Here is a 23,647-nt window from a genome sequence, read left to right as displayed (position 1 = left end):
GCAGAAATAGTGGTATCACATGGGAAGCTTCTGAGATAAAAAATTACGTATTTAGAAACAACTTGTAATAAGAAACTATATGGAAGAATTATATGTAAGAATATTGACGTAAAAGATCTAAATAAATGAGTGGAAATCCTAAATGTTTCTGGTGGAGAGTCTAAATACTCTGCAAGTAGAAATCCTCCTGAATTGAGAGGCTTCCTGATGGGATTTTTAAAGGAGCATTATAAAATAATTATAAAGCTCATTTGAGAGATTAATAGGTGAAAATTGTTAAGAAAAATGACAAAAACAGGGAGTGGGTGGGTAGGAATTCACTGAACTAGAATGCTAAAACATAAAGCCACAATAATGGAAACAATGCAGGGTAATGGTAAACTAGGTAACCTGAGCTAAAGGCAACAGTAATTGCTAGACTAAATATGTAAAAAAAAATTTTTTTTAAGTATCACAGAGCTATGAAGAGAATGAGGAATAAATAGACCAGGATCGGTGAGAGTATAGAAATCCAGCAAGGTCAGTCTCACTTTCTGGGCAGTTTTTGTCCAGAGCATTTGCCAATCAGGAAAAGTTAGACAGGAGGCTTGTCTGCACTTTTTTTTTTGATATGGAATCTCACTCTTTCACCCAGGCCAGAGCGCAGTGGCGAAATCTTGGCTCACTGCAAACTGTCTCCTAGGTTCTGACGATTTTCCTGCCTCAGCCTCCAGAGTAGCTAGGATTACAGGTGCGAGTCACCATGCCCAGCTAATTTTTGTATGTTTTTAGTAAAGACGGGGTTTTACCATGTTGGCCAGGCTGGTTTCAAACTCCTGATCTGCCCACCTCAGCCTCCCAAAGTGCTGGGATTACAGGCGTTGTCTGCACTTTTGATGGTCTTTCGGTGCTAAGAGGGCAAAAATTCAAGGTCTGTGGAAGGTGAGAATGCTTTCTTCTGGTCTGGGACCTCATTAAGATGAAAGGTGAGCTGGATATGAACCAGCTTTCCCAAGGATGGCAATCCTGCTCTAAGTCTTCTGGGTAATACAGAAAATCTCAAACCCTAACACTGGCTTAAGGTGATCCTGAATTTCTAGTGCCCCCATGTGTTGGGCAGAAGCAAATGAAAATTGCCTCAAGAAAAATATGATCCTTAGTTTAATGATTTCTAAATAACTTTTACAATGTCATACCCAAAACATAAACAGAAGATAACTAGGCACGTGACAAGGCAGGGCAACATGGGCAAAGATGAGTAGAAATAGTAGAAAAAGATGAGTAGAAATATCAGAAAGAGCCACAGTGACTTTGGATTTTGGAATTATTGGGTACAGACTGCAAAATGGCTACGATTACTGTGTTCAAGAAATAAAAGTCATGTCTGACAATTTCAGCTAGAAACTGTAAACACGAATTATTCAGATTTTTAAAACAGCCTAATAGAAATTCTAAGATTGAAAAATATAATAACTTAAGGGCTTAATGGAAACTTTAACAGTAGATTCAATACAGCTAAAGGGAGAGTTAATAAACTGAAGACAGGTCAAAAGAAATTATGCAGAATGAAGCCCAGAGGAAAAGTGAGTGGAAAATATAGTGAGACTGAGAGACACAGAAGATATAGTGAGAAGGTCTTCCATGTATTTAATTATCATCCCAGAAGGAGAGATTAGAGAGAATGAAATAGAAACAATATTTAAAGACATGTCTAGAAAATTTCCAAAATTGACTTAACTTTAATCCACAGAATCAAGAAGTCTATTGAATTCTAACAAGGATAAATTAAAGAAGTCCACTTCTGGACATATCATAGTAAAACTGTAGAAAACAAAGTGAAAATGTAAAAGGCAGTCAGAAAAAAAGAATGCCTTAAAGTAGCAGTCCCCAACCTTTTTGGCACCAGGAACTGGTTTCGTGGAAGACAATTTTTCCATGGACCAGGCACTGGGGAATGGTTTTGGGTTGAAACTGTTCCACTTCAGATAATCAGGCATTAGATTCTTATAAGGAACATGCAATCTAGATCCCTCACATGTGTAGTTCACAATAGCTGTTTGCACTCCTATGAGAATCTAATGCTGCTGCTGATCTGACAGGAGGGGAGCTCAGGTGGTAATATGAGTGATGGAGGGTGGCTGCAAAGACAGATGACCTTTTGCTCATGGGTCTGTGGCCTGGGGGTTGGGGATCCCGTCTTAAAGAACATTTTAGACTTACAGCTGACAACTCAGCAGTAACAATGGAAACTGGAATACATTAGAATAATATCTCCCATTTGCTGAAAGAAAACAACTGCCAAACTGGAATTCTGTAGCCAGTAAAAATGATGTTAAAAATGAAGGAGAAATACAGACTTCACTACCAGCAGACTCACATTAAGGAAACACTAAAGAGTATTCTTCATTTGGTAGGAAAAGTGTCTAAGATGGTGATATGGTTTGGCTGTGTCCCCATTCAAATCTCATCTTGAATTTTAGCTCCCATAACTTCCACTTGTCGTGGGAGGGACCTGGTGGGAGGTAAATGAATCATGGGGGCGGGTCTTTCCCAGGCTGTTCTTGTGATAGTGAATAAGTCTCACAAGATCTGATGGTTTTATAAATGGGAGTTCCCCTGCACAAGCTCTCTTGGTTGCCACCATGTAAGACATGTCTTTCTCCTCCTTTGCCTTCCACTGTGATAGTGAGGCCTCCCCAGCCATGTGGAACTGTGAATCCTCTTTTTTCTTTATAAATTATCCAGGCTCAGGTATGTCTTTATTGGTAGCACAACAACTGACAAATACAGATAGAAAATTGGAGACCCAGGAATAAAAAGCAATAAAAATGATTAATAAATGAATAAACCTAAATGAGCCATAAAAGGGTAAATAGTAAGAACAGTAGCAATAACAACAGTAGCAATGTCTTGTAGGGTTTAAAATATTTAGAGAATCCCAAGCCTTCCACACAAGTTGCTCCATTACTGTATCCTTTCATTTTTATCTTCCTTGCTCTTCTACCTATACCTATGCTCTCATGAAGCTGGGTGCTTAGCAGCTCCTGCAGTAGCGTGCATGTTTTTTTTTTTTTTTTTTTTTTGGCTTCTGCACCTTTGAAGCTTTCTCTCTCTTTCTGGTTTGCATGGACTGCCAAATGCCCACTGAAGGCATTGCTGAAACCCAGCTCCTTCAATGAGCCCTGTTCAAATGTCATTTACAGTGAATTTTCCCTTTATTGTCTAGATGGGAATAGATCTTTTTCAAAAGTCCTACAGTCCCTTGCAGAGCACAATACATCACTTTTTTTTTGTAAAATAAAACCACAATTTAATCATCGAATCAAAATACATTTGGATGTTGTATTTCTCACCCCTACTGAAGTTTCTTTTTTGTCTTATTCTTATTGCAAGTGCAATGTTCATTACAGAAAACAATTAAAAACTAAAGAAGATATTAATACCCATAATCCTGCCCACTCAGCTTGATGCACGTCACTGCACGCTACCTTGGACAGTAGTTAATGATATATTGTGGAATCCGGTTTCCTTCTTTCCTTGAGGACAAATACCATGCCGGATTCCCCTCTGCAAGTCCGTGACACACAGGTTAATGCGTGCGGATCAACAGAGAAGTCCTCATACATTAGGCATGGCAGAGGCCCCAATGGCAGAAGTGTAACTTCTGGATTCTTCTCCCTTTCAGCCTCATGCTTCGTCCTCCAGTATTACCTGGGCAGGGAGGACGCCATTGTTCTTGAGGATGAGAGGCAGCTTCTCTGAACGACCAAGCAGAAGCCTCTTAAAGAGGAGTAAGGGGTTTCCACGTTGGTTATGAAGAATTGGCCGCACAACCGTCACTCGAGGGAGGTTCCCCTCACCAGCGATGTCAAACACGAGGCCTCGGCTCTTGGCCAGGGTGCTGTGGGGAACAGGAAGATTGTAGCCTGTCAGTCTGGCGTGGTGGGAATGACACTCCCTAGGGAGTGTGGCCTGCAGTCCTGCTGCAGGAGAGGGAGCTGGGAGCTGGGAGCTGGTACCTGGGCAAGCCATCCAAGGTAGCCTCAAAGATGCACTGGTAGTTCTGCATGATCTGCGGGGTGAAGGACACCGTGGCAAAGGCATGGGAATGACTGGCAATGCACATCTTGTTGGGTTCCACTTCAAAAATGTCGGTGATGCGGGCAAAGGGCTGGTGATGGGGGCAGAGACCAGAGTATGTCAGCGCCTTTGGATTCTCACCAGGCATACTCCTTATTTCCAAGAGCCCCCCCCCGCCTCTCATCTAAGTGCCGTGGTGGACATGCTCCACTGCCTGCAGGGTCAGGGGCCCTGGAGGGGACAGCCTGGGACCCAGCCCTGAATGATGCCTGGCCAGATTTGGCTAGACCTGTGATTTTTGACTCAAATTGATGAACTAAGCCAGGAATCCAGATATTGTCCCTCCTACCCCACCCTTGTCAACTAAACTGGGATGCCCAAAGATTGGTGTTGGTTGGTTTTTAAATTCTTTTTTGACAGGATCTTGCTCTGTCACTTCTGTTGGAGTGCAGTGGCATGATCATGGCTCACTGTGGCCTCGACCTCCTGGACCCAGGCAATCGTCCCACCTCAGCCTCCCAAATAGCTGGGACTACAGGTGTGTGCCACTATGCCCAGCTAATTATTATTATTTTTTTGTACATATGCGGTTTCGTCATGTTTCCCAGGCTGGTCTCAAACTCCTGGGCTCAAGTGATCTGCCTGCCTCGGCCTCCCATAGTGCTGGGATTACAGGTGTGAGCCACCGTGCCGGGCCGGTGCTGGTTGTTAAAATGTGGAGCTGAGCTGCGAGCTGGCTGAATCATATGCAAGATGAGAAAGCTAGATGAGAGAATGAAGCAATGGAAACCCTGTGAGAGAGACATGTGGCCACTGACAGACGGACAGAGCATCCGCTGGTCTTCTAAAGGGTGGGCCTCAGGTGATGGTGCCAGTCCCAAGGAGTCCCAGCCACGTGATGTGTTCTGACCTGTGTCTGAGGTGTCTGATTTGCTGCAGTAAGCCTTGCTTTGTTTGGGCTAATCTGAGAGGATTTCTGCTCCTTGTAACTCCAAGAGCCTTGGCTAGAGCAACCTCCCACAGCAGTTTATCTGTTCCCATCTTGTGGCAGTGTTTTGGGACTGTAGGGAGCCCTGGCATGGCCTTAAAAGGATTTTTCATTCTCATGGGAAGTAGGTGGGATTCAAGACTGACTATTCCCTCTTGTTCTTAAACTGAGGGTCCTCGGGTTTCTCTTTGCTTTTTCCGAGGGATAGCCTTCAAGTCTGCGAACTAGGGTGGAGGAGAACATGTGATTTCTGCAAATCCTCTTATACAGTCTCTCTTTAGAAATCAGGCTTGTGGCTGGGTGTGGTGGCTCACTCCTGTAATCCTAGCGTTTTGGGAGGTGGAGGTGGGAGGATCGCTTGAGCCCAGGAGTTCGAGACCAGCCTGGCCAACATGGTAAAACCCCGTCCCTACAAAAAATACAAAAACTAGCCAAGCATGGTGGTGCGTGTCTGTAGTCCCAGCTACTCAGGAGGCTGAGGTGGGAGGATCACTTGAGCCCAGGAAGTCGAGGCTGCAGTGAGCCATCATGGCAATGAGAGTGAGACTGTCTCAAAAAAAAAAAGAAAAAGAAAAGAAAAATCAGTCTTGCTCTTTTTTTTTTTTTTTGAGACGGAGTCTCGCTCTGTTGCCCAGGCTGGAGTGCAGTGGCTGGAACTTGGCTCACTGCAAGCTCCGCCTCCCAGGTTTATGCCATTCTCCTGCCTCAGCCTCCCGAGTAGCTGGGACTACAGGCGCCCGCCACCTCACCCAGCTAGTTTTTTTGTATTTTTTAGTAGAGACGGGGTTTCACCGTGTTAGCCAGGATGGTCTTGATCTCCTGATCTGGTGATCCGTCCGTCTCAACCTCCCAAAGTGCTGGGATTACAGGCCTTGCTCACTTTTTATGTTTTTAGTACAGAATAGGAGAAAGTTGCTCCTTAGTATCCCAAATAAGATCAGACAATAGGCCAGGCGTGGTGGCTCACGCCTGTAATCTCAGCACTTTGGGAGGCCGAGTTGGGTGGATCATGAGGTCAGGAAATCGAGACCATCCCGGCTAACACGGTGAAACTCCGTCTCTACTAAAAATACAAAAAATTAGCCAGGCATAGTGGTGGGTGCCTGTAGTCCCAGCTACTTGGGAGGCTGAGGCAGGAGAATGGCGTGAACCTGGGAGGCAGAGCTTGCAGTGAGCTGAGATCGCGCCACTGCACTCCAGCCTGGGCGACAGAGCAAGATTCTGTCTCCAAAAAAAAAAAAAAAAAAAAAATCAGAGAATGAATGGGTGTCACCAGGGTCTGAAGGAAGTCATAAAAGGGATTATGTAGTCTCCCCAACCACACCTCTCTGCATTGACATTCCCCCAGGAATGCACACTCCATATGTAGCTCTAGGCTGACACCAACACCCTTGGTGACTTCCCCACCACCCTCAGCTGCGAACAATGCCAGCTCCAGGGGCTGAGGGCCTCCTGGGCCCAGATTCGACTTTTGGGCAGAGAACTGAAGCAGCCACCATAAAACTAGAGTATTTGCTACACACTGGATTGGAAATTAAGGGTGACGGAAACCCATTGATTAAGACCTCTCTTGGTATCCTGAATTTTCTGTTCTGCTGTGAAAAAAAGTATGATCTGACTCAGAGAGAAAAGGCAGTTTCGAGCCTGGCAGACCCCTGAATGGGCAATTATTTCATCTTGTATGTGGATGAAGCTTGGCTTCAAGCCCAGCCCTATATTCTCAGGCTCTGGGACCTAGGGGAAGGATTTAGCTTTTTAAGCCTCAGTTTCCCTAACTGTAGAATTGGGATAATAATACAAAGTTGGAAGAGTTGTTGTGAGGGCAAAAGGAGGCAATAAATATAAATCACTTAGCACAGTGCTTGTCACATGGGAAGGGCTAAAAAGTGCTCACCATTTCACCTTATCCTCAGAATCTGGTGCCCCCAAATCTCCCTTACCAGCAGAATATGCAGCTGGAGGCAGGCCTGTCTGGAGCTGGTGCTCACTTTAGCCTCTCCCCACCATGCTTTCTCTATTTTAGGCACATAGTGAGCGTTTAATGGAGGAATGCGGTTTGCTCACTCATGCGTACCCATTTATCACAAAGGTACCCGGAGGAGACACCCACTGGGACAAATGTATCACCACTGGCCTAGGGGAAACCCCCAGTTACTTCACATAACTTCCAGCAGGGCCAGATAATTTCCACTCACACATACAGGCTCCAGAGCCGAGGATGCTGAGAGCCCTTCTTCCAAGTTTATGTCAATCACGGTGGGCCAGGGGCCAATGGGAGCGTCTTACCTTATTGGAGATAGGCCTGACTACAATGTTGACATCACAGGCGATCTTTCCCACGTTGCTGATCTTGAAACGAGCCTTGGCTCGGCGGCCCACGAGGACATTGCAGAAGATGAACTTGTTCTCGTCCTCGACGAACAGCCCCCCGCTCTCTATGGTCTGCAGGATGTGGTGCAGGGTGGCGCTGGTACATATCTGGTGCTCTTCAAATATCAAGGCATTGTTTTCGGTCACAAAGGCTGGGGAGTGAAGGGGAGACTATGAGATGCAGCCTGATCGCTGGATTCCCTCTCTGTAATTCCTAATTTGGAGCTCTGGATTCTCACAAAGGAGAATCGTGGAGGACACATAGGGGAGGTCACGCAAGGGGGTGTGAGGGATGGGAAACATTCTGTCTGGTCTTCCTCTTTTGTACTGCCCTTGCTGGTTGCCATACTCCAGTGAGCGTTTTTCTCCCAATGGCAAGATCCAAGATCTGGGGTGGGCTGTGGAGGGAAGGAGGCAACTGGCCCACTATGCTTCAAGGCTCCAGTGATCCTATCATCAAAGCACGAGGCATTCTCTTTGCACCTCATGTGCCCTCCTGCTGGGTTACAGATTTTGTATGCTCAGTACCTGAAAATTGTTCTCTGTGGACATGTTGCCCACCAGGAGTGGCCTGGCCATGAGCAGGACTCAGTGCTCCTGGGTCCTGTGCTACAGCCCATCCCACCATGATTCTCAGATAACACTATTCATCTGGGAATCCAGGAGCAGCCTCCTGGGAGTGTGAAGCTGCACCTCCTCCCTTAGGTATATGCCCTGGAAAAATACAACTAAAGACACTAGAGGAAGTTCCAGGACCCCAAAGGAAGCAGCCCAGCCATGTCTGACAGACATCTTTGGAAAAACTTGCAAGAAAGAGGTAGAAGTGTTACAGATAAAGGCCTCTTATTTATATATTTATTTTTTGAGATGGACTCTTGCTCTGTTGTGGAGTACAGTGGCGTGATCTTGGCTCAATGCAAACTCCACCTCCTGAGTTTGAGTGCCTTCTGAGTAGCTGGGATTACAGGCATGTGCCACCACACCCGGCTAATTTTTTGTATTTTTAGTAGAGACGGGGATTTGCCATGTTGGCCAGGCTGGTCTCAAACTCCTGATGTTAGGTGATCCGCCCGCCTCGGCCTCCCACAGTGCTGGGATCACATGCATGAGCCACTGCACCTGGTCTCAGACAAACATCTTTTAAGTGGTGTTGTCCAATGTGAGTGGTGAGTACCTGGTAGACAGGCTTCAGCCAGCAAAGTGTAAGGAATGCCGGCAGGCTGAACTGTAGGGTCTCGGCCGGAGATATCGATGGCTATAAACTCCTCACACTTTCCCACGGGGTCAGCCACACAGTCAACGTTGATGACCTGCTGTCCTCCGGAAGGGATGGAGCCAAACCCAGGGTACACGGTGAACATGCCATGGGCGAAGCGGGCCTGCAGGACAAGGGTGGGAGGGATAGGAGACTTGGAGGCAGAGTGAGTGACAGCCAGACCATGGGGGCTGTGAGATGGTGTGGAGAGGGCGAGAGACACGTGGGGCTTCTTCTCACAGGCACTCTCTGGGCCCTCACTCCTCTCCTCCTGGAGGGACAGAGGGCCTGGGATGGGCAGGGGGTCTTCAATGACAGGCTGCTCTCTCAGAGCTTCCTTCTATGCAAATTCCTTCAGACTAATCGTGTTTCAACTAAGGGTTTAAAGGAACAGACAGACTCCACATCATATAGCACTTATTCAGCTGGGCATCTTGAATCAGATGGGTGCAGAATGGAGTAGTGGGTGAGGTTATGGGCTTCTGAGTGAGACACACCTGGGTTTGAATCCCAGCCCTGCTAAATATTGACTGTTTGACCTTAAACAAATGACTTCTCTGAGTCTCAGTTTATTTATCTATAAAATGGGGCTAAAGCCGCAACCCCAGAGATTGCTGGAGGTTTAAATGAAATAACAGGTGTGAAGCATGTAGCATAGCATCTGGTATAGAATTAGTGCTAAAAAACAAGCAAACAAACAAACAAAAACCCAAAAAACCCAGGATGTTGGTGCAATCCTTAGGTGTGCCTGCTCTTCTCTCTCCTGCTTGTAGTTTTCTGGATGACCGTAGAATGTGCTGACAATGCAGTGGCCTGAGATAAGGGGAGGGTCTGGAACAGCCCAGGCTCTGTTCTCATCCTTCCTAGAACAGAATGTCCTTCAGCTCAGAGATCCACATTTCCTCTGGAGCACAAAATCCAGGACAGAATGCTTTTGGTGTCCTTCAGCTGCAGTGTGAAGTGGGGCATGCATAGGCAGGACTTCATTTGGTCAAGGCAGCTTTCTTGAGCCTTGGGGGACCAGCTGTCCATGAATACGAAGTTTCTATTAGTTCTTGCTACCTATCTGTGAGTGATAACTTGCTTTGCATGACTTGTGTGAGTGTTCTGCCACACTGGACTCATACCCTGGCAACTGGATTTGTGCAAAACCTCTGGCAGCTGGGGTTTGTGAAGGACCTCCTGCCAGATCTAGGAACCACAGCAGAAATTAGTGCTGAGTCTAGTGGCACTCTTCACACAGGCATCTGTGTGGATGCAGCCCCTAGCATTGTGCAGTGTGACTGCAGAAACATATGTGGAAGCTGTTATTAACTAATTTGGTCACTATTTACTAAATACCTACTATATGCTAGGAGATGTCCTGGGCACCGGTGATTCCCAGATAAACCATCCTGACAGAGGAGAAGGTTGGAGAATAGTAGAAAATGGCATGATGTTGTCTCAAAGGAGCAAGGTCATAGTAGGGGCAAAGAACAGCTGAAATGAGTAGAACTGAGGTAGCAGAAAGTTAGGAGAAAGGGAAGCAGTCAGAGAAAGAGGTCTTGGAAATCAAGGATTCAGAAGCACCTCAGTTTCTTGTGATGCAAGATCCAGGCTGTGACCATTAAAATAAGTTGCCAATGTAGAGGAGAGGATAAGTTCATTGCAACTGAAAGGCAGAATGCTGGAGAGGCTGTCTCACTGAAGGCTGAGAAGATATGGTAGTCAAAGAAGGAAAAAAAAATTGTAGAAGAGATGAGAGTTACAGAAACATATGTAGAAAATTATGTATGTTAATGAAACAGAAGCCTTTGCTTGACAAGAGGAAACCACTTGAAAAGACATAAAAACCAACATGTAGAAAACCCAGTTCACTTCAATCAATAATTATTGCTATTCACAGAGTGCAGAAAACTTGCTTCTCTCATTGCTTTCAATGCAGAGGTTGTGGCTGGAGCTGCAGCAGCCACCTTGGAACCATGAGGGAAAGGCCAAGAGAATCACAAGCAACAATAAACTGTGAAACCAACACCAGCAATTGCCTCCCCCATTTAAATATGCCATATTTGTTTAAACCACTAACGTTGGATTTTCTGCTATCTGCAACCAAACATGATTCTGATACACAAATCAAGCACCTCCTCCTCCGTGAAGCCTTCAATAACTGTTCACAGCTACCCAGAACAGCAAGACTTCATTCTTCCATTTTTCTAGAGTCTATCCATGTACAAGCACCTCAATTATAGTATTTACCATCTTGCTTAACAACTGCTCATTCACCTGCTTTTTATAAAGAATTCCTCTTGTCTGTCTTTGAGTTCACTGATTCTTTCCTCCACCCTGCTCTAAAATATTTCCTCTACATCCATTTAAAACCATATCAGACAGTATTATAGTTTTGCTTCCATTGACAAACATAATTTAGAAAACCCAGGAAGAGAAGTAAGGTCTACTGAATTTACCTACATTATTGCTTACTATGTTTTTTTCTTCCTTGTTGATGTTCCATGATTACATCTTCTGTTATTTACTTTCTGTTTTGAGAACTTCCTTTAGCCATTCTTTTAGGGTAAGTCTACTAGTGACAAATTCTTTTAGCCTTGTTTCATTTGAGAAAGTCGATTTTCCATTTATCCCTGAGAAATATTTTTGCTGGATATAAGATTCTGGGTTCACAGTTATTGATTCTCTACACTTGAAAATATTATGCCACTTTCTTTTGGGTCTCTATGGTTTTTGTAAGAAATCTGCTGTCATTCAAGGTTCATTTCTCTCCTGATGTGCTCAAGATTTTTTTTTCTTTTCTTTAATTTTCAGAAGTTTGACTACGATGTGTGTTGGTAAGGATTTCTTTTGGTTTCTCCTATTTGGGTTTGCTCAGATTCTTGAGTCTGTAGGTTTACATCTTTTTCCAAATTTAAAAAGTTTTCTGTCATTATTCCTTTGAGTACCTTTTCAGTTCCACCCTCTTTTGTAACTCTCTCTGGAACTCCAATGAAAACAGCATTAGATCTTTTGTTATAGTTCCACAGATCCCTGAGCATCTATTCATTTTTTATCATTAGACTTAAATAGACTTTCAAGAGACTCAAAACAGAGTCTACTTTCTCTCTTTTGTTTAGACTGGGCAGAATAATGGCCTCCCAAAGATGTCCACATCCTAATCTCTGGAACCAGCGAATATGTTATCTAACACAGCAAAAGGACTTGGTTGACATGATTACATTAAGAAGCTTGTGATGAGGAGATTATTCTGGATTATAATGGGCCCAGTGTAATCACAGGGGTCCTTAGAAATGGAAGAGAGTTAGAAGGAGATATGACTGTAGAGGAGGTTGGAGTAACGTGATGTGAGAAGGCTTCGATCCACTGTTGCTGGCTTTGAAGAAGATAGAAGGGGACTACAAGCCAAGGAATGTGGGCTGCCTCTAGAAGCTAAAAAAACAATGAAAAGGATTCTTTCCTGGTGTCTCCAGAAAAGAATACAGCCCTTCCAACACCTTGATTTTAGCACTTCTGACCTACAGAACAATAAGATAAAAAATGTGTAATACTTTAAGCTTCTAAATTTGAGGTAATTTGTTGTGAGAACAATAAGAAACGAACACAGGAATTCCTATTGTCTGTCTTCAAGTTCAATGATTCTTTTCCTCTGTTCCCTCTGTGTTGTTGAGCCCATCCATTGAGTTCTAAATTTGTTTATTTATCTTCAATTCCAGAATTTCCATTTGCTTCTTCTCTACATCTTCTTTCTTTGCTGAGACATACTATTTTAAAATTTTTCCAGGCATGCCTATAATTGCTCATTGAAACATTTTCAGATAATTCTAACACCGCTGTCATCTCAGTGTTGTCATCTAGCATTTATCTATTCTCCTTCAGTTTGAATTCTTCCTGGTTCTTGGTATGATGAGTGATTTTCACTTGAAACCTGGACATTTTGGGTGCTATGCTATGATACTTGCGATCTGATTTAAATCTGGTTGAGCTGGCTTTCTTTTGACACTATCTTGGCTGGGGAAGGTAGTGCACTGCCTTGCTACTGCCAGGTGGGGGCAGTAGTCCAGATTCCCCACTCAGACTCATCATTCCTGCTGGGCAGGGGTGGGTGTCCCAGCTATCCACTAGTCCTCAACTGATACCTTCCTGGTGGGGACGGGTGAGTGCCTGTTACTGTTCTGCTGATGCTATGGGAGATGGAGGGGTCCTCTGACACCATTCCAGCAGGGGACGGGGGAATGTCTCATTTCCACTAGGTTGGGGTGGACGTCATGGTTTCCCATGTGGTATCTCCACAAACAGCACTGGAGGTGATGGGGGATGCTTGTTACCACCCATGGGAATGAAAGTCTTGGCTTCCTATTTGACCTTCTCTGATGCCACCCTTGCAAGGGGGTGGGGCACCTCATGACAGCTTGGAAAGGGTGGAGTCTAATATCTCTATTCGGCCTTTGCTAGCAGAGGTGGTGTGGGACCAGATATTTTTCTTTGGTGTTTGGCTGGAGTAGAACAGTTATTATCTAGAAGTTTTCTGTCTTACTAGGGGCAACCTAGGAAGGCAGAAAGAGAGTAGGAGTAGGCTTCTGTTGGGGCTTGCTTTTTGTCTGTGTCTGTTGGTGTTTTAGGGTTGCTGGCTGCTTCAGCACCCAGTCTGGGAGATGTGAGGCAAAAAGAAAACTTGGGAACTCACCACCTTGATCTTCCTTGGGTCCCAAGGACCCTGGGGCTGGTCTGGTTTCTTCTCTCTACCTTTCAGAGTCTGAAGTCTGTCTGTTTTATACACAACGCCCAGGGTTTTTAGTTGTACTTAGTTGGGAAGAATAGGGAAAAGTACATCTAGCTGATCTTACCAGAAACAGCAAGCCTCAAATCTCCTTTTGTTTAAGCCTGTTTGAATGGGCTTCTCTTTCTTATAAACAAATTATTCTTGATTAAAATACATTTCATGAAGAGTAGAAACAATTTTAAGGCAATGGCAAGCCAATGAAGGTTTTAAAGCAAAAGAGGATATCCAAAGTAATGGCTCTAACATCTTAGTTTAAAATGCAAGTGATATTTCAGTATAATTATTTCATATTCCTGCCATGATGGATTCAAATCCTATTATCCTAGGGAGGTATTTGGGAGCTAATTGGGAGTTGGCTTTACTGGGTATCTGTATGAACAGGGAAAAAGACACGCACCTGGCCTGTGGTGGTGATTTCTCTCTGAATCGTGTCAGAGAACTTGGCTGCTCTGGAAGGGCCAGTTTTGTAGAAGCTCTCACTTTCTCGGGATCTTGCATGTCTGACGTGGCTGGCTCTGATTAAAGAAGCAAGAATATACCCTTAGGTTGTGGGGTGGGGGGTAACATTAGATACCACCTGTCTGTTTTCCTGCAAGGTCCCTTCTCCTAGGAATGGGGGAAGGGGCCTGTCTTTGCCCAAGAGGACATTGGAGTGGCATAATTAGCTAGTTAATCACTGACCAAACTCATTTAACAATTGTAAGGAAACTAGGCGGTAATTATACTTATTAAATATGATTTATAGGGACACTGAAAATTACTGCAAGAAGATAGTAATTTTTAAATGCCTACTTGAGTTCACTGGAAAGCAGTCTGTAGAAAATTACTTGTGGATGTCAAATGTTTTACTTAATCTCATTTAAAAAAGTGAAATGGCAAATAAATTAAGCTCTTCTGTATCTTCACATTTATAGTCGTGATGTTTTTAAGGTTTAGTATAAGCAGTAGTTCAAATATAGGTCTTGGTAATTGTTCACTTGCCTTGAAACTAGTTTATCCAATAATTAGTTTGCCTAGAGACCAGTTCACCTAAAATATTCAAACGTATCTGAAATGCATCTTAAACTTTTGAGAATTTTATATATTTAAGCATTCACTTGCTTAATGACCAGAACACCTGAAGTTCAACCCCCTTTCGTGTGTTTTGCATGAACTTGTGCATGCTAAAATAAAAAATAAATAAAAAACAAGGCAAAGCAAAACAGAATTAAGTTATAATCGTTATAGACATTAAATTGTTATAAAACAAATTGTAAAAAAATTCGGTTGAAAGTAAATGAGGAAGAAAGAGACTTTACACAATTTAACTCTGCACTTTAAAAAATGTTCAAACTTTGTCAAAACAGAAAAGAATAGCTACAGAAATATAAAACAACTACAAACAATGTAAAGCCATATATCCTATTTAAAAGAATTAACTAGAAAGTCAAAATTAAATCAGAAGTGTCTCAGGAATCAGTAAAAACCTCTCAATTTGCCCAAAAAGAGTATGTTAGCCCAATGGAAGCCAAAAGCACTCAAAAGACCAATTGTTTTGGGTGAATTGATTGACAGCCTCCTTTTGAAGAACATGGAGTTTTGCTGTTGGGACAACTATGAAGGTAGCTTTGTGATGGTGTCTGCATGGGCAGAAGGCAGTAATAGTAACAGGCAGTAACAACAACAGCCCCTGGTAGGCTGAAGGCATCACCGCACTTGCTCTCTTCCACGCTTCCAAGGCAGCCCCACCATGAAGCACTGCTATGATTTCTTTTGATTGAGCTTGCTGTGATAATAATTTCTTGGCGTTGTACAGAATGACACATAGGACAATGATCTAATAAGTCCTTTATCACACCAGAAGCACCAGGACAACAGAAAAAATTCCAGGCAGAAGACTGTTTGTTCAACTAAAATTTATGATATATTCTATAGGAAATCTATGAAACCTGGAGTCAAAAGATGTGGGCTCACACCAAGATCTACTGGTAATTCCGTGTATAATATCTTTTAAAAATTTTTTATTTTTTATTTTTTTGAGATGGGGTCTCACTCTGTCACCCAGGCTGGAGTGCAGTGGCTTGATCTCGGCTCACTGCAACCTCTGCTTCCCAGGTTCAAGCGATTCTCCTGCCTCAGCCTCCAGAGTAGCTGGGATTACAGGCATGCGCCACCACACCTGGCTAATTTTTGTATTGTTAGTAGAGATGGGGTTTCACCACATTGGCCAGGCTGGTCTCGAACTCCTGACCTCAGATGATCTGCCCGCCTTGGCCTCCCAAAGTGCTGGGATTACAGGTGTGAGCCACCGCACCCAGCTTTTGTGCATAATCTAAATGAGCCATTTCTAAATCTTACAGACCTCACTCACAAAAGGGGATTGGATGAATTTAAGTAAGATATAGGAAAGCTCTTTATAAAATATAAAGCACAAATTAAAGAGGGAATGCAGTGAGTTAAGTAAATATTTGTCTTACGCTTTCTTTTGATGAATGGGGCTCTCCCCTGTCAGCTTATAAAGGGCAAACTTGAAGTCAGTAACACCTTGATTTTCTATGGTGAAGGTGGTGCTTTTACGAGCGCCACAGATCAAAGCTCCAAAGTTGATGACAGAGGAGGGGGTGATGTTGTATTTGGAATATACTGCATTCACGGAAAACTTAATTGGGATGCTGGCAATGATCTCACCTCCTTCTGAAATATTGGGCTCAATAATCTAGAAAGGGAAGAAGAATGAGCAAGTCAGCCACTGTTGTAGCTACAGAATTCTTATTATTATCTACCCCGTTCCCTATTTTCATCATTGACATGAAGCCATGTTATTTCACTGTCTTTGTATTATTGCATCAACAATGATATTAGCAAACACTAAAACGGAGCTTACTGTGTACCAGCCAAGGGTCAACATAGCCAAATTTTCCTCCTGTTTTCAACTCCCTGCTCATCCTTTGCACTTGATGATGGGACTCAGCTTCCCTGCCTTTGATGCTCCCTGAAGACTTGGGGGCACATTTCCTCTCTGGCTCTAATTCTGATGACTTTGCCTGCTAGTTAGAAGAGAATCCCGGTGTATCCTATCCGGTTGCCACCCAACCCTCCCCTTTTCTTCCTGGAGCATGGATTAGGTCATGTATCCTTCTTTGCAACGGGAGTCCCATGATCCTGCCATTGAGGCAGCCCCTCCCTTTGGAGCTCTCTTACCTGACAGCGCAGAACAGGCTGGTGCTCGATCTTCACTTCCTTTTTTGCACGGAAGAAAACTTGGACATTTGTGGGTTTTTCTGTTGGGGTCAGTGAACCTTTTCTGGGTTGGACTGAGATCATGGAATTTATATTAGGTGTTGAAATCCCTATAGAGTCCACGGAAAAGCTGAAAGACAAGAATAAAAAGTCAGCCTAAGTCATTATGCCGGGAACTCAAGATCCAAGAGAGGAGACTCTACATGGTTGAGTGCCTGCTGTGTCTCCAACCCTGTTTAACCACTATGTCTGGCAGAGTCCACTGTGCTTTGTACGCTGTGATCGCCTCTCCTTAGCCAGGACTGACAAGGTCAGGAATTAATGCTCAAGGCAAAGACAGCCATACTGTATCCCATGGTCAAGAGAGGCCATTGCAGGAGATCTCTGTCCAACAGGGACACTGGATACCGAAAAAGGACCAACTAAATTAATTCTCTCTTTCTCTGTTTGTGTGTCTGGCTTTCAGTACATGCAGAGCAAACAGTGACACAGAAACCAGGGAATCTGGGGAGAGAGAGCAGGGAGTGGGCAGGGGCCCTGCAACAGAGGTACTAGGGAAGGAAGCCCATGGCCTACTGGAGGTGAGGCAAGAACCACAGGAAGAAGCTGGCTCATGAGACTGACAGAGGGACTGGCGTAGGCTCAAGGTGTATCCCACCTAGGCAGAGGTGGGATACTCGGAGTTGCTGTGGGGCTCTGAATGTCACCCCCATGCTCCAGGAGACCCTGGTTGCCCAATTACTTGCACCCCTGTGCTTCCTTACTTCCCTGCACATTCTTTAAACAAACCCTTTATCACCTGTTCCAACCTGAGAGTGACTCCATTCCATGCAACCTCAAAGAGCACAGCTAATGCCCCTGTCTTAATCTAAAAGAAAACTCACCAACAGGCAAGATTCCACTTAGCACTAATTCCAAAGTGACAGGGGAAAAGTCTATTTGTCAATTGTGAATTCTTGGGGAAGGAGAACCTTCCAAGGAATGAAAAGTGTGGGCACTGCCATGAAGGGCTGTGTGGCCCTGTCTGAGGGGTGTTTCCCTCCTCCCCCCCTGTGCCACCCTTTCCTTGCTGAGGAACCTCCCTGATTTCGTGTTTCTTCTTTTTTTCTTTTTCTTTTCTTTCCTTTTTTTTTTTTTTTCTTTTTTTGAGACAGGGTCTTACTCTGTTGCTGAGGCTGGAGTGCAGTGGCATGATCATGGCTCACTGCAGACTTCACCTTTCTGGGCTCAAGTGATCCTCCCATCCCAGTCTCCCAAGTGGCTGGGACTACAAGTGATACGACCACCATGCCCAGCTAACTTTTTTTGTATTTTGTAGAGGCAGGGGGGGGGTCTCACCATTTTGCTCAGGCTGGTCTCGAACTCTGGGCCCAAGCAATCTGCCCACCTTGGCCTCCCACAGTGCTGGGATTACAGGCATGAGCCATGACACCCAGCCTCTTTGTTTCCTTTTTAATCTCAGGGGATGAGCACAAGCTGGAGCTCTACTCCACCAAGTCACTATTTGGATTGTATAATATCACGGTTCTCAGAATGTAATGAAAAAGGAAAGGCCTTTCTTCACATGAAATCTGCTGATTTTCTTTATCTCCTTGTAAAGCAGATAAGAGCTGGCAGAAGGCAGGACAGCTTGAGGCCAGGTCACCCATCTCCAGTCTCTCCCTCCACCCCGGGACCTCTTCTCACCCCTAGAATCTCCCCCTCCCAGCCTCTTCCCCAAGTCTCTTCCTCCACTCCCAGACACCCACAGTTCCAACTGGCCAGGTACATCCGGGCCACTTAAAGGCCCCTGTTAAGCTGCAGAGTTGAGAGCAATGTGAAAATCTCTGCTCCCTTAGCAGGTGGAATTCCATTCATTTGAAGCCAAGGGAGGCAAAAAAGCAGAGACGGTTCTTATGATTTCCTTGACTGACTGATAAGAAAAGTTTCCCAGACCACATTCCTCCCAACGGTGGACCTGATGGCCACAAACCCCATGGGATTCAGGTTACCTGAATGTGATCTCGTATTTCCCTACATTCCTCCCCACGGTGGACTTGATGGCCTTACACCCGATGGGATTCCAGTTACCTGAATGCGATCTCGTATTTCCCACGGTTCTTCAATTGCAGGGGCTGCTTCACCTCCTCTGTGACCCTGACAATCCCAAAATCCAGGCCCCCTTCAGCTCCTGCAGAGACCAGGGGCCAGGGCAGACAGGGGTGAGCGGGCATGAGAGTGGGAAGCAGGGGAAGTGCCTGTTGAAGTTCATGTGGAAAATGCATGGTGACAGTTTAAGAGAATTTGTTTTCTGAAAGTATTATGGTTAGAAAAGCCTCTTATAATTGAGTCTGGGCAAACAAACGACAGATGCTGCTCTTGATGCACTCTACAGGGCTGGTCCCTCTGGATTCCATCCGTCCTAGGATTATTGTCTTTCACGTCTACCATCAGCTAAAACTTCCAGTATTTAAAAAAGTCTTGCATAAAGTTGGGATATTACACATACATTTATGTTGCTTTACTTAGCATTAACATCATAAGCATTTCCCCCAAATAATTAAAAACTCCCCATAGGTGTGGTCTTAGTGGCTGCATAATATCCCATGATATGGCAGTTCCGTAATTCATGATATTATTCCTATAATACTATTATTTCATTATTGATGGGCATTTAGGTTATTTCCAACTCTTCATTGTTATAAAAATGCTGCAATAAAAGATCTTTGTACATGAGACTCATGACATCTAAACTAATACGTGGCTCTAACATTCTGTGAGTTTTCATGAAGAGACCTCTTGGGGAAAGGAGGGAAATGGAGAGCTGTAGGCTAAAGGGAGAGCTGAAACTCGGGTGTTAGGGCAGCGTGGGGACAGATACCAGCCTCACCTCCACCCCCCAATCCCTGGAATCTGTGAATATGCTGTCTTACATGGCGTAGGGGAATTCAAGAAGCAGGTGGAATCAATTCACTGACCTACAAATACAGAGATTAATTTGGAGTATCTTGGTCAGCTCAATATAATCACAAGGGGGCTTAAGAACAAAAGAAGAAGGCAGGGTGGGAGAACCAGAGAAAAGGCAACGTGAGAAGGAGTTGGCCCAACCTTGCTGTCTTTGAAGGTGGAGGAAGGGGACCACGTGGGTGGCCTCTAGGAGTTGGAAATGGTATGGAAATGGATTCTCCCCCAGAGCTTCCAGAAGGGAAGGCAGCCCTGCTGACACTTTCATTTTAGCCCAGTGAGACCCATTTTGCACTTGTGACTTCCAGAACTGTAAGGTAATATGTTTGTGTTGTTTTAAGCCAGAAAGCTTATGGTGACATTTTATGGCAGTGATAGAAAACTAATACAGGAAAGAGGAGAGGTGTTTACTGTCAAATGACTGCTCTGAAAAGAGCTCTGCAAATTTTACATCCATGACCACCCGCTTTCTATCTCTGGTTGGAGAAATTACGATTTGTAGTCATGTTGCTAATATCACTCTGGGGCTCACATTATTATTTATTAAAATTGCCCCATTCCCAATCTGACAATTGCATAAAGTTGGGATATTACACATACATTTATGTTGTTTTACTGACAACACACTAGCCTTTCTCTACACAGAAATACACTATACAAAAGACCCAATTTCCAAACACCCTTTTCTTGAAGGGCCCAACAGACCTTTGGGGAAGGTGATGTCCAAGGCGATGTCATATGCCTCTGCAAAGACCATGATATTTTCAATCTGAACAACACCAAGAAGATTTTCTGCATCTAAAACCTGGCAGAGGAAGAGAAATTCTTCAGTAAAAGCAAGACCTGTAGGTGCTTGGAGTCTGAAACATGTAACATCCTAAAGGGGATATGGCAGGGAACGTTTTTGAAATGTAGTCCCCTGTAGGTATTTTATGTCTACCAAGCATTTGGCAGGATTTGTGCTCCTCTTAACACTCTCTGGGGAATGCTGGTATAAAGAATACAAGAATGGGGAAAAGGGACTGACTTTTCTTATTGTTGCTACATTACTGAAGTTTGGGCTTGGAGTAGACATTACAGGAAAGTGGTTTTCTTTTTTGAGACAGGCTCTCACTCTGTCACCCAGACTGGAGTACAGTGGCGCAATCTTGGCTCATGGCAGCCTTGACCTCCCAGGCTCAAGCCATCCTCCCATCTCAGCCTCCCAAGTAGCTGGGACTACAGGAGTGCACCATTATGCTCGGCTAATTTTTGTATTTTTTGGTAGAGATAGGGTTTCATCATGTTGCCCAGGCTGGTCTTGAACTCCTGGACTCAAACAATCCTCCTGTCTCAGCCTCCAAAAGTGTTGGGATTTGTGAGCCATCATGCCCGACTTTTTTTTTTTTTTTTTTAACTTCTAAATCAAATGAACCTGGTGGGCATTGCCCTGACAGTTGAAACGGAAAACCTTTATGCTCCAAGTCATCCTTGCTCTACTCATTTTATAAATTTGAATCATTCTGTTCTTTGTTTGTGGCTCGACCTGTGGGGAAAGTGCTAGACTTTTCATAGAAAGCAAGTGTTTAATGTTTGGAAATATCAAATGTTTTATTTCTGTGAATATCGTGGGGATTGGGACCCCTCTGGTGTCATGCTTGTGGGGGGTCCCTCCCTCATTATTCTCTGGCACCTCTGAACTGCTGCAGCTGTCAGCCTGACCTGATTGTTGACTCCTTTTTCCTCTTCTTTATATATACATATATTTTATTTTGATAGCTTTTGGGGGTACAAATGGTTACACTGACAACCCACAGAATGGGAGAAAATATTTACAAACTATACATCTGACAAAGGACTAATATCCAGAATACACAAGGAACTCAATCAAATCAGCAAAAAATCCCCAAATAATCCTATCAAAAAGTGGGTAAATGACAGGAACCAACTGTTGCCTCTTGAGGCTAACTAGGAGGGGTAAAGGGTCCATCTGTCCAGGAAAAGAGCTGGTGGGCAGTGGGGAAAGCTCTCCTGGGTCTGCTCTGGGGAGTCCACCTCTGTGTCTGCTCCAGTTTAAAGCCCAAGCCCCCCACTCCCAATTGCATGTGCTTTGGGTGCCAGGAGAAAATTTGCAGCTGTCACCAAACTCAAGTTTTAATTCAGAATTTCTATCTTCTCTTTCATTAGATGCTTGCCAATGTTTCTCGGAGCAAACTGGACCGACTTGAGTTTCGCCTTCTTTCTCTGACTGCTTGCCCTCTGACAGATGACAAGATGGGCTGACAGGATTTATGCAGCGCCTCTCTCCTGAGGGATGCCAAGTGCCTGGAGCCTTCTATTTCTTGACTTCCCCAGGGTGGGTCGGAGGCAGTGGGGAGATTGAATTTTGAATTGAGGAAAATAGGAAGGACAATTGAAGGTTATACAGATGAAATAAAACAAATTCACCAAGTGCTTTCCAAAGGGACCAGAGATGAAGGCATTTCCTTCTGTGGATGTGGAAGTGAATATAAGTTCACTTTGGGGGGCTCAACGGAGGTCCATGCTGCTTTGTTCAGAGCCCTAATCAGGCTGCTGTTCGGCTGGGACACACAGACATGCTCACAACAGTTGGGAAAATACAAAACGTGGCCAGGTGCAGTGGCTCACGCCTGTAATCCCAGCACTTTGGGAGGACAAGATGGGCAGATCGCTTGAGCTCAGGAGTTTGGTACCTGCCTGGGCAACATGGCAAGACCTCATCTCTACAAAAATTACAAAAATTAGCTGGGTGTCGTGGTGCACACCTGTGGTCCCAGCTACTCAGGACGCTGAGGTGGGAGGATTGCTTGAGTCCAGGAGGTGGAAGTTGCAGTGAGCCGAGATTGCACCACTGCACTCCAGCCTAAGCAGCAGAGTGAGACCCTGTGTCAAGAAAAATAAAACAAAATAATAATAAAAACAAAAACCTTTCTGTACCAGTTGGTAAGCAACTGTCATGATGACCTTTCCAATATTCCCTTGCTGCCTGCCTCCTGTGCATCCCCACCACAGAAACCCCTGGACTCCCCATGATCCAGCAACTAAAAGACGAAGCTGGCACAGCTGGGGGACTTCAGGCCCTACACCAGCCAGGGGTCTGGGTACCTGGTTCAGAGGTCTGTGCCTGTGCAGAGACTGGTGCTAAAAGCATTGACCAGAACCTCTGGGCTTCTACACATTCATGGATTGAATGCATCTATCAATATCTGTTTTCAGCCCTTTCAGTGAAGGGCTGCCATTGATAAGGGAAAAGAGAGTTTAGATCCACTGGGTGGCCCCAAAAGGTAGAAACATGATTCATGCATGTAATTGACAGGGAGAATTCTGAGCTCCACCCAAAGAAGAATTGACAGACCTGTTTAAAGGGAGAACAGGCTGCTTGAAGAGGTAGTGGTAAATTTTGTATTCCTGGAAGCATTCAAAGAGAAGCTGGGATGATCCCTTGAATGTCGAAGAATCAGTTTAAGTACTTTTTTTTTTTTTTTTTGAGACAGAGTCTTGCTCTCTTGCCCAGGCTGAAGTGCAGTGGTGCGATCTTGGCTCACTGCAACCTCCACCTCCAAGGTTCAAGTGATTCTCCTGCCTCAGCCTCCCGAGTAGCTGGGGTTAAAGGTGTGTGCCACCACATCCAGCTAATTTTTGTATTTTTAGTAGAGATGCAGTTTCACCATGTTGGCCAGGCTGGTCTCACACTCCTGACCTCAAGTGATCCACCCACCTCGGCCTCCCAAGATGATGGGATTATAGGCCTGAGCCACTGTGCCCGGCCTAGTTCAAGTATTAAAACTCAATGGCATTCATTCATTCATTCATTCATTTGTTCATTCATCAGGTTCTACTGAGTGCCTACTTCATCAATCCCATGCTAGACACTGGGAATACGATGGTATGGGGGGTTGAACAGTGGTTCCTCCAAAAAGTATGTCTACTTCTTAACTCCTGGGAGCCTATGAATATGACCTTATTTGGAAGAAAGGGTATGTGCGGATTTTTTTTTTTTTTTTTTTGAGACAGAGTCTCGCTCTGTCACCCAGGCTGGAGTGCA

The 23,647-nt window shown here is 44.5% G+C and overlaps 1 protein-coding gene across 1 annotated transcript in view; it reads right to left on the bottom strand.

Moving 5' to 3' along the window:
• Positions 1-23,647, bottom strand: part of HYDIN (HYDIN axonemal central pair apparatus protein) — a 469,694-nt gene that overhangs the window by 66,741 nt on the left and 379,306 nt on the right. Inside the window, exons 56-64 of the mRNA XM_077984568.1 lie at positions 20,308-20,407; positions 18,730-18,829; positions 16,621-16,789; positions 15,897-16,135; positions 13,838-13,955; positions 8,592-8,796; positions 7,334-7,569; positions 3,999-4,150; positions 3,691-3,880 (exon numbers count right to left, since the gene is read on the bottom strand). Of these exons, the coding sequence (XP_077840694.1) occupies positions 3,691-3,880; positions 3,999-4,150; positions 7,334-7,569; positions 8,592-8,796; positions 13,838-13,955; positions 15,897-16,135; positions 16,621-16,789; positions 18,730-18,829; positions 20,308-20,407 (1,509 nt within the window). The remainder of the gene's footprint in view (positions 1-3,690; positions 3,881-3,998; positions 4,151-7,333; positions 7,570-8,591; positions 8,797-13,837; positions 13,956-15,896; positions 16,136-16,620; positions 16,790-18,729; positions 18,830-20,307; positions 20,408-23,647) is intronic.

Source organism: Macaca mulatta, chromosome 20 (genome assembly GCF_049350105.2).
Source record: "Macaca mulatta isolate MMU2019108-1 chromosome 20, T2T-MMU8v2.0, whole genome shotgun sequence".
In the NCBI taxonomy this organism is placed as follows: Eukaryota; Metazoa; Chordata; class Mammalia; order Primates; family Cercopithecidae; genus Macaca; species Macaca mulatta.
The sequence above is the reverse complement of the archived record's forward strand: the minus strand, read 5'-3'. Positions and strand labels throughout refer to the sequence as shown.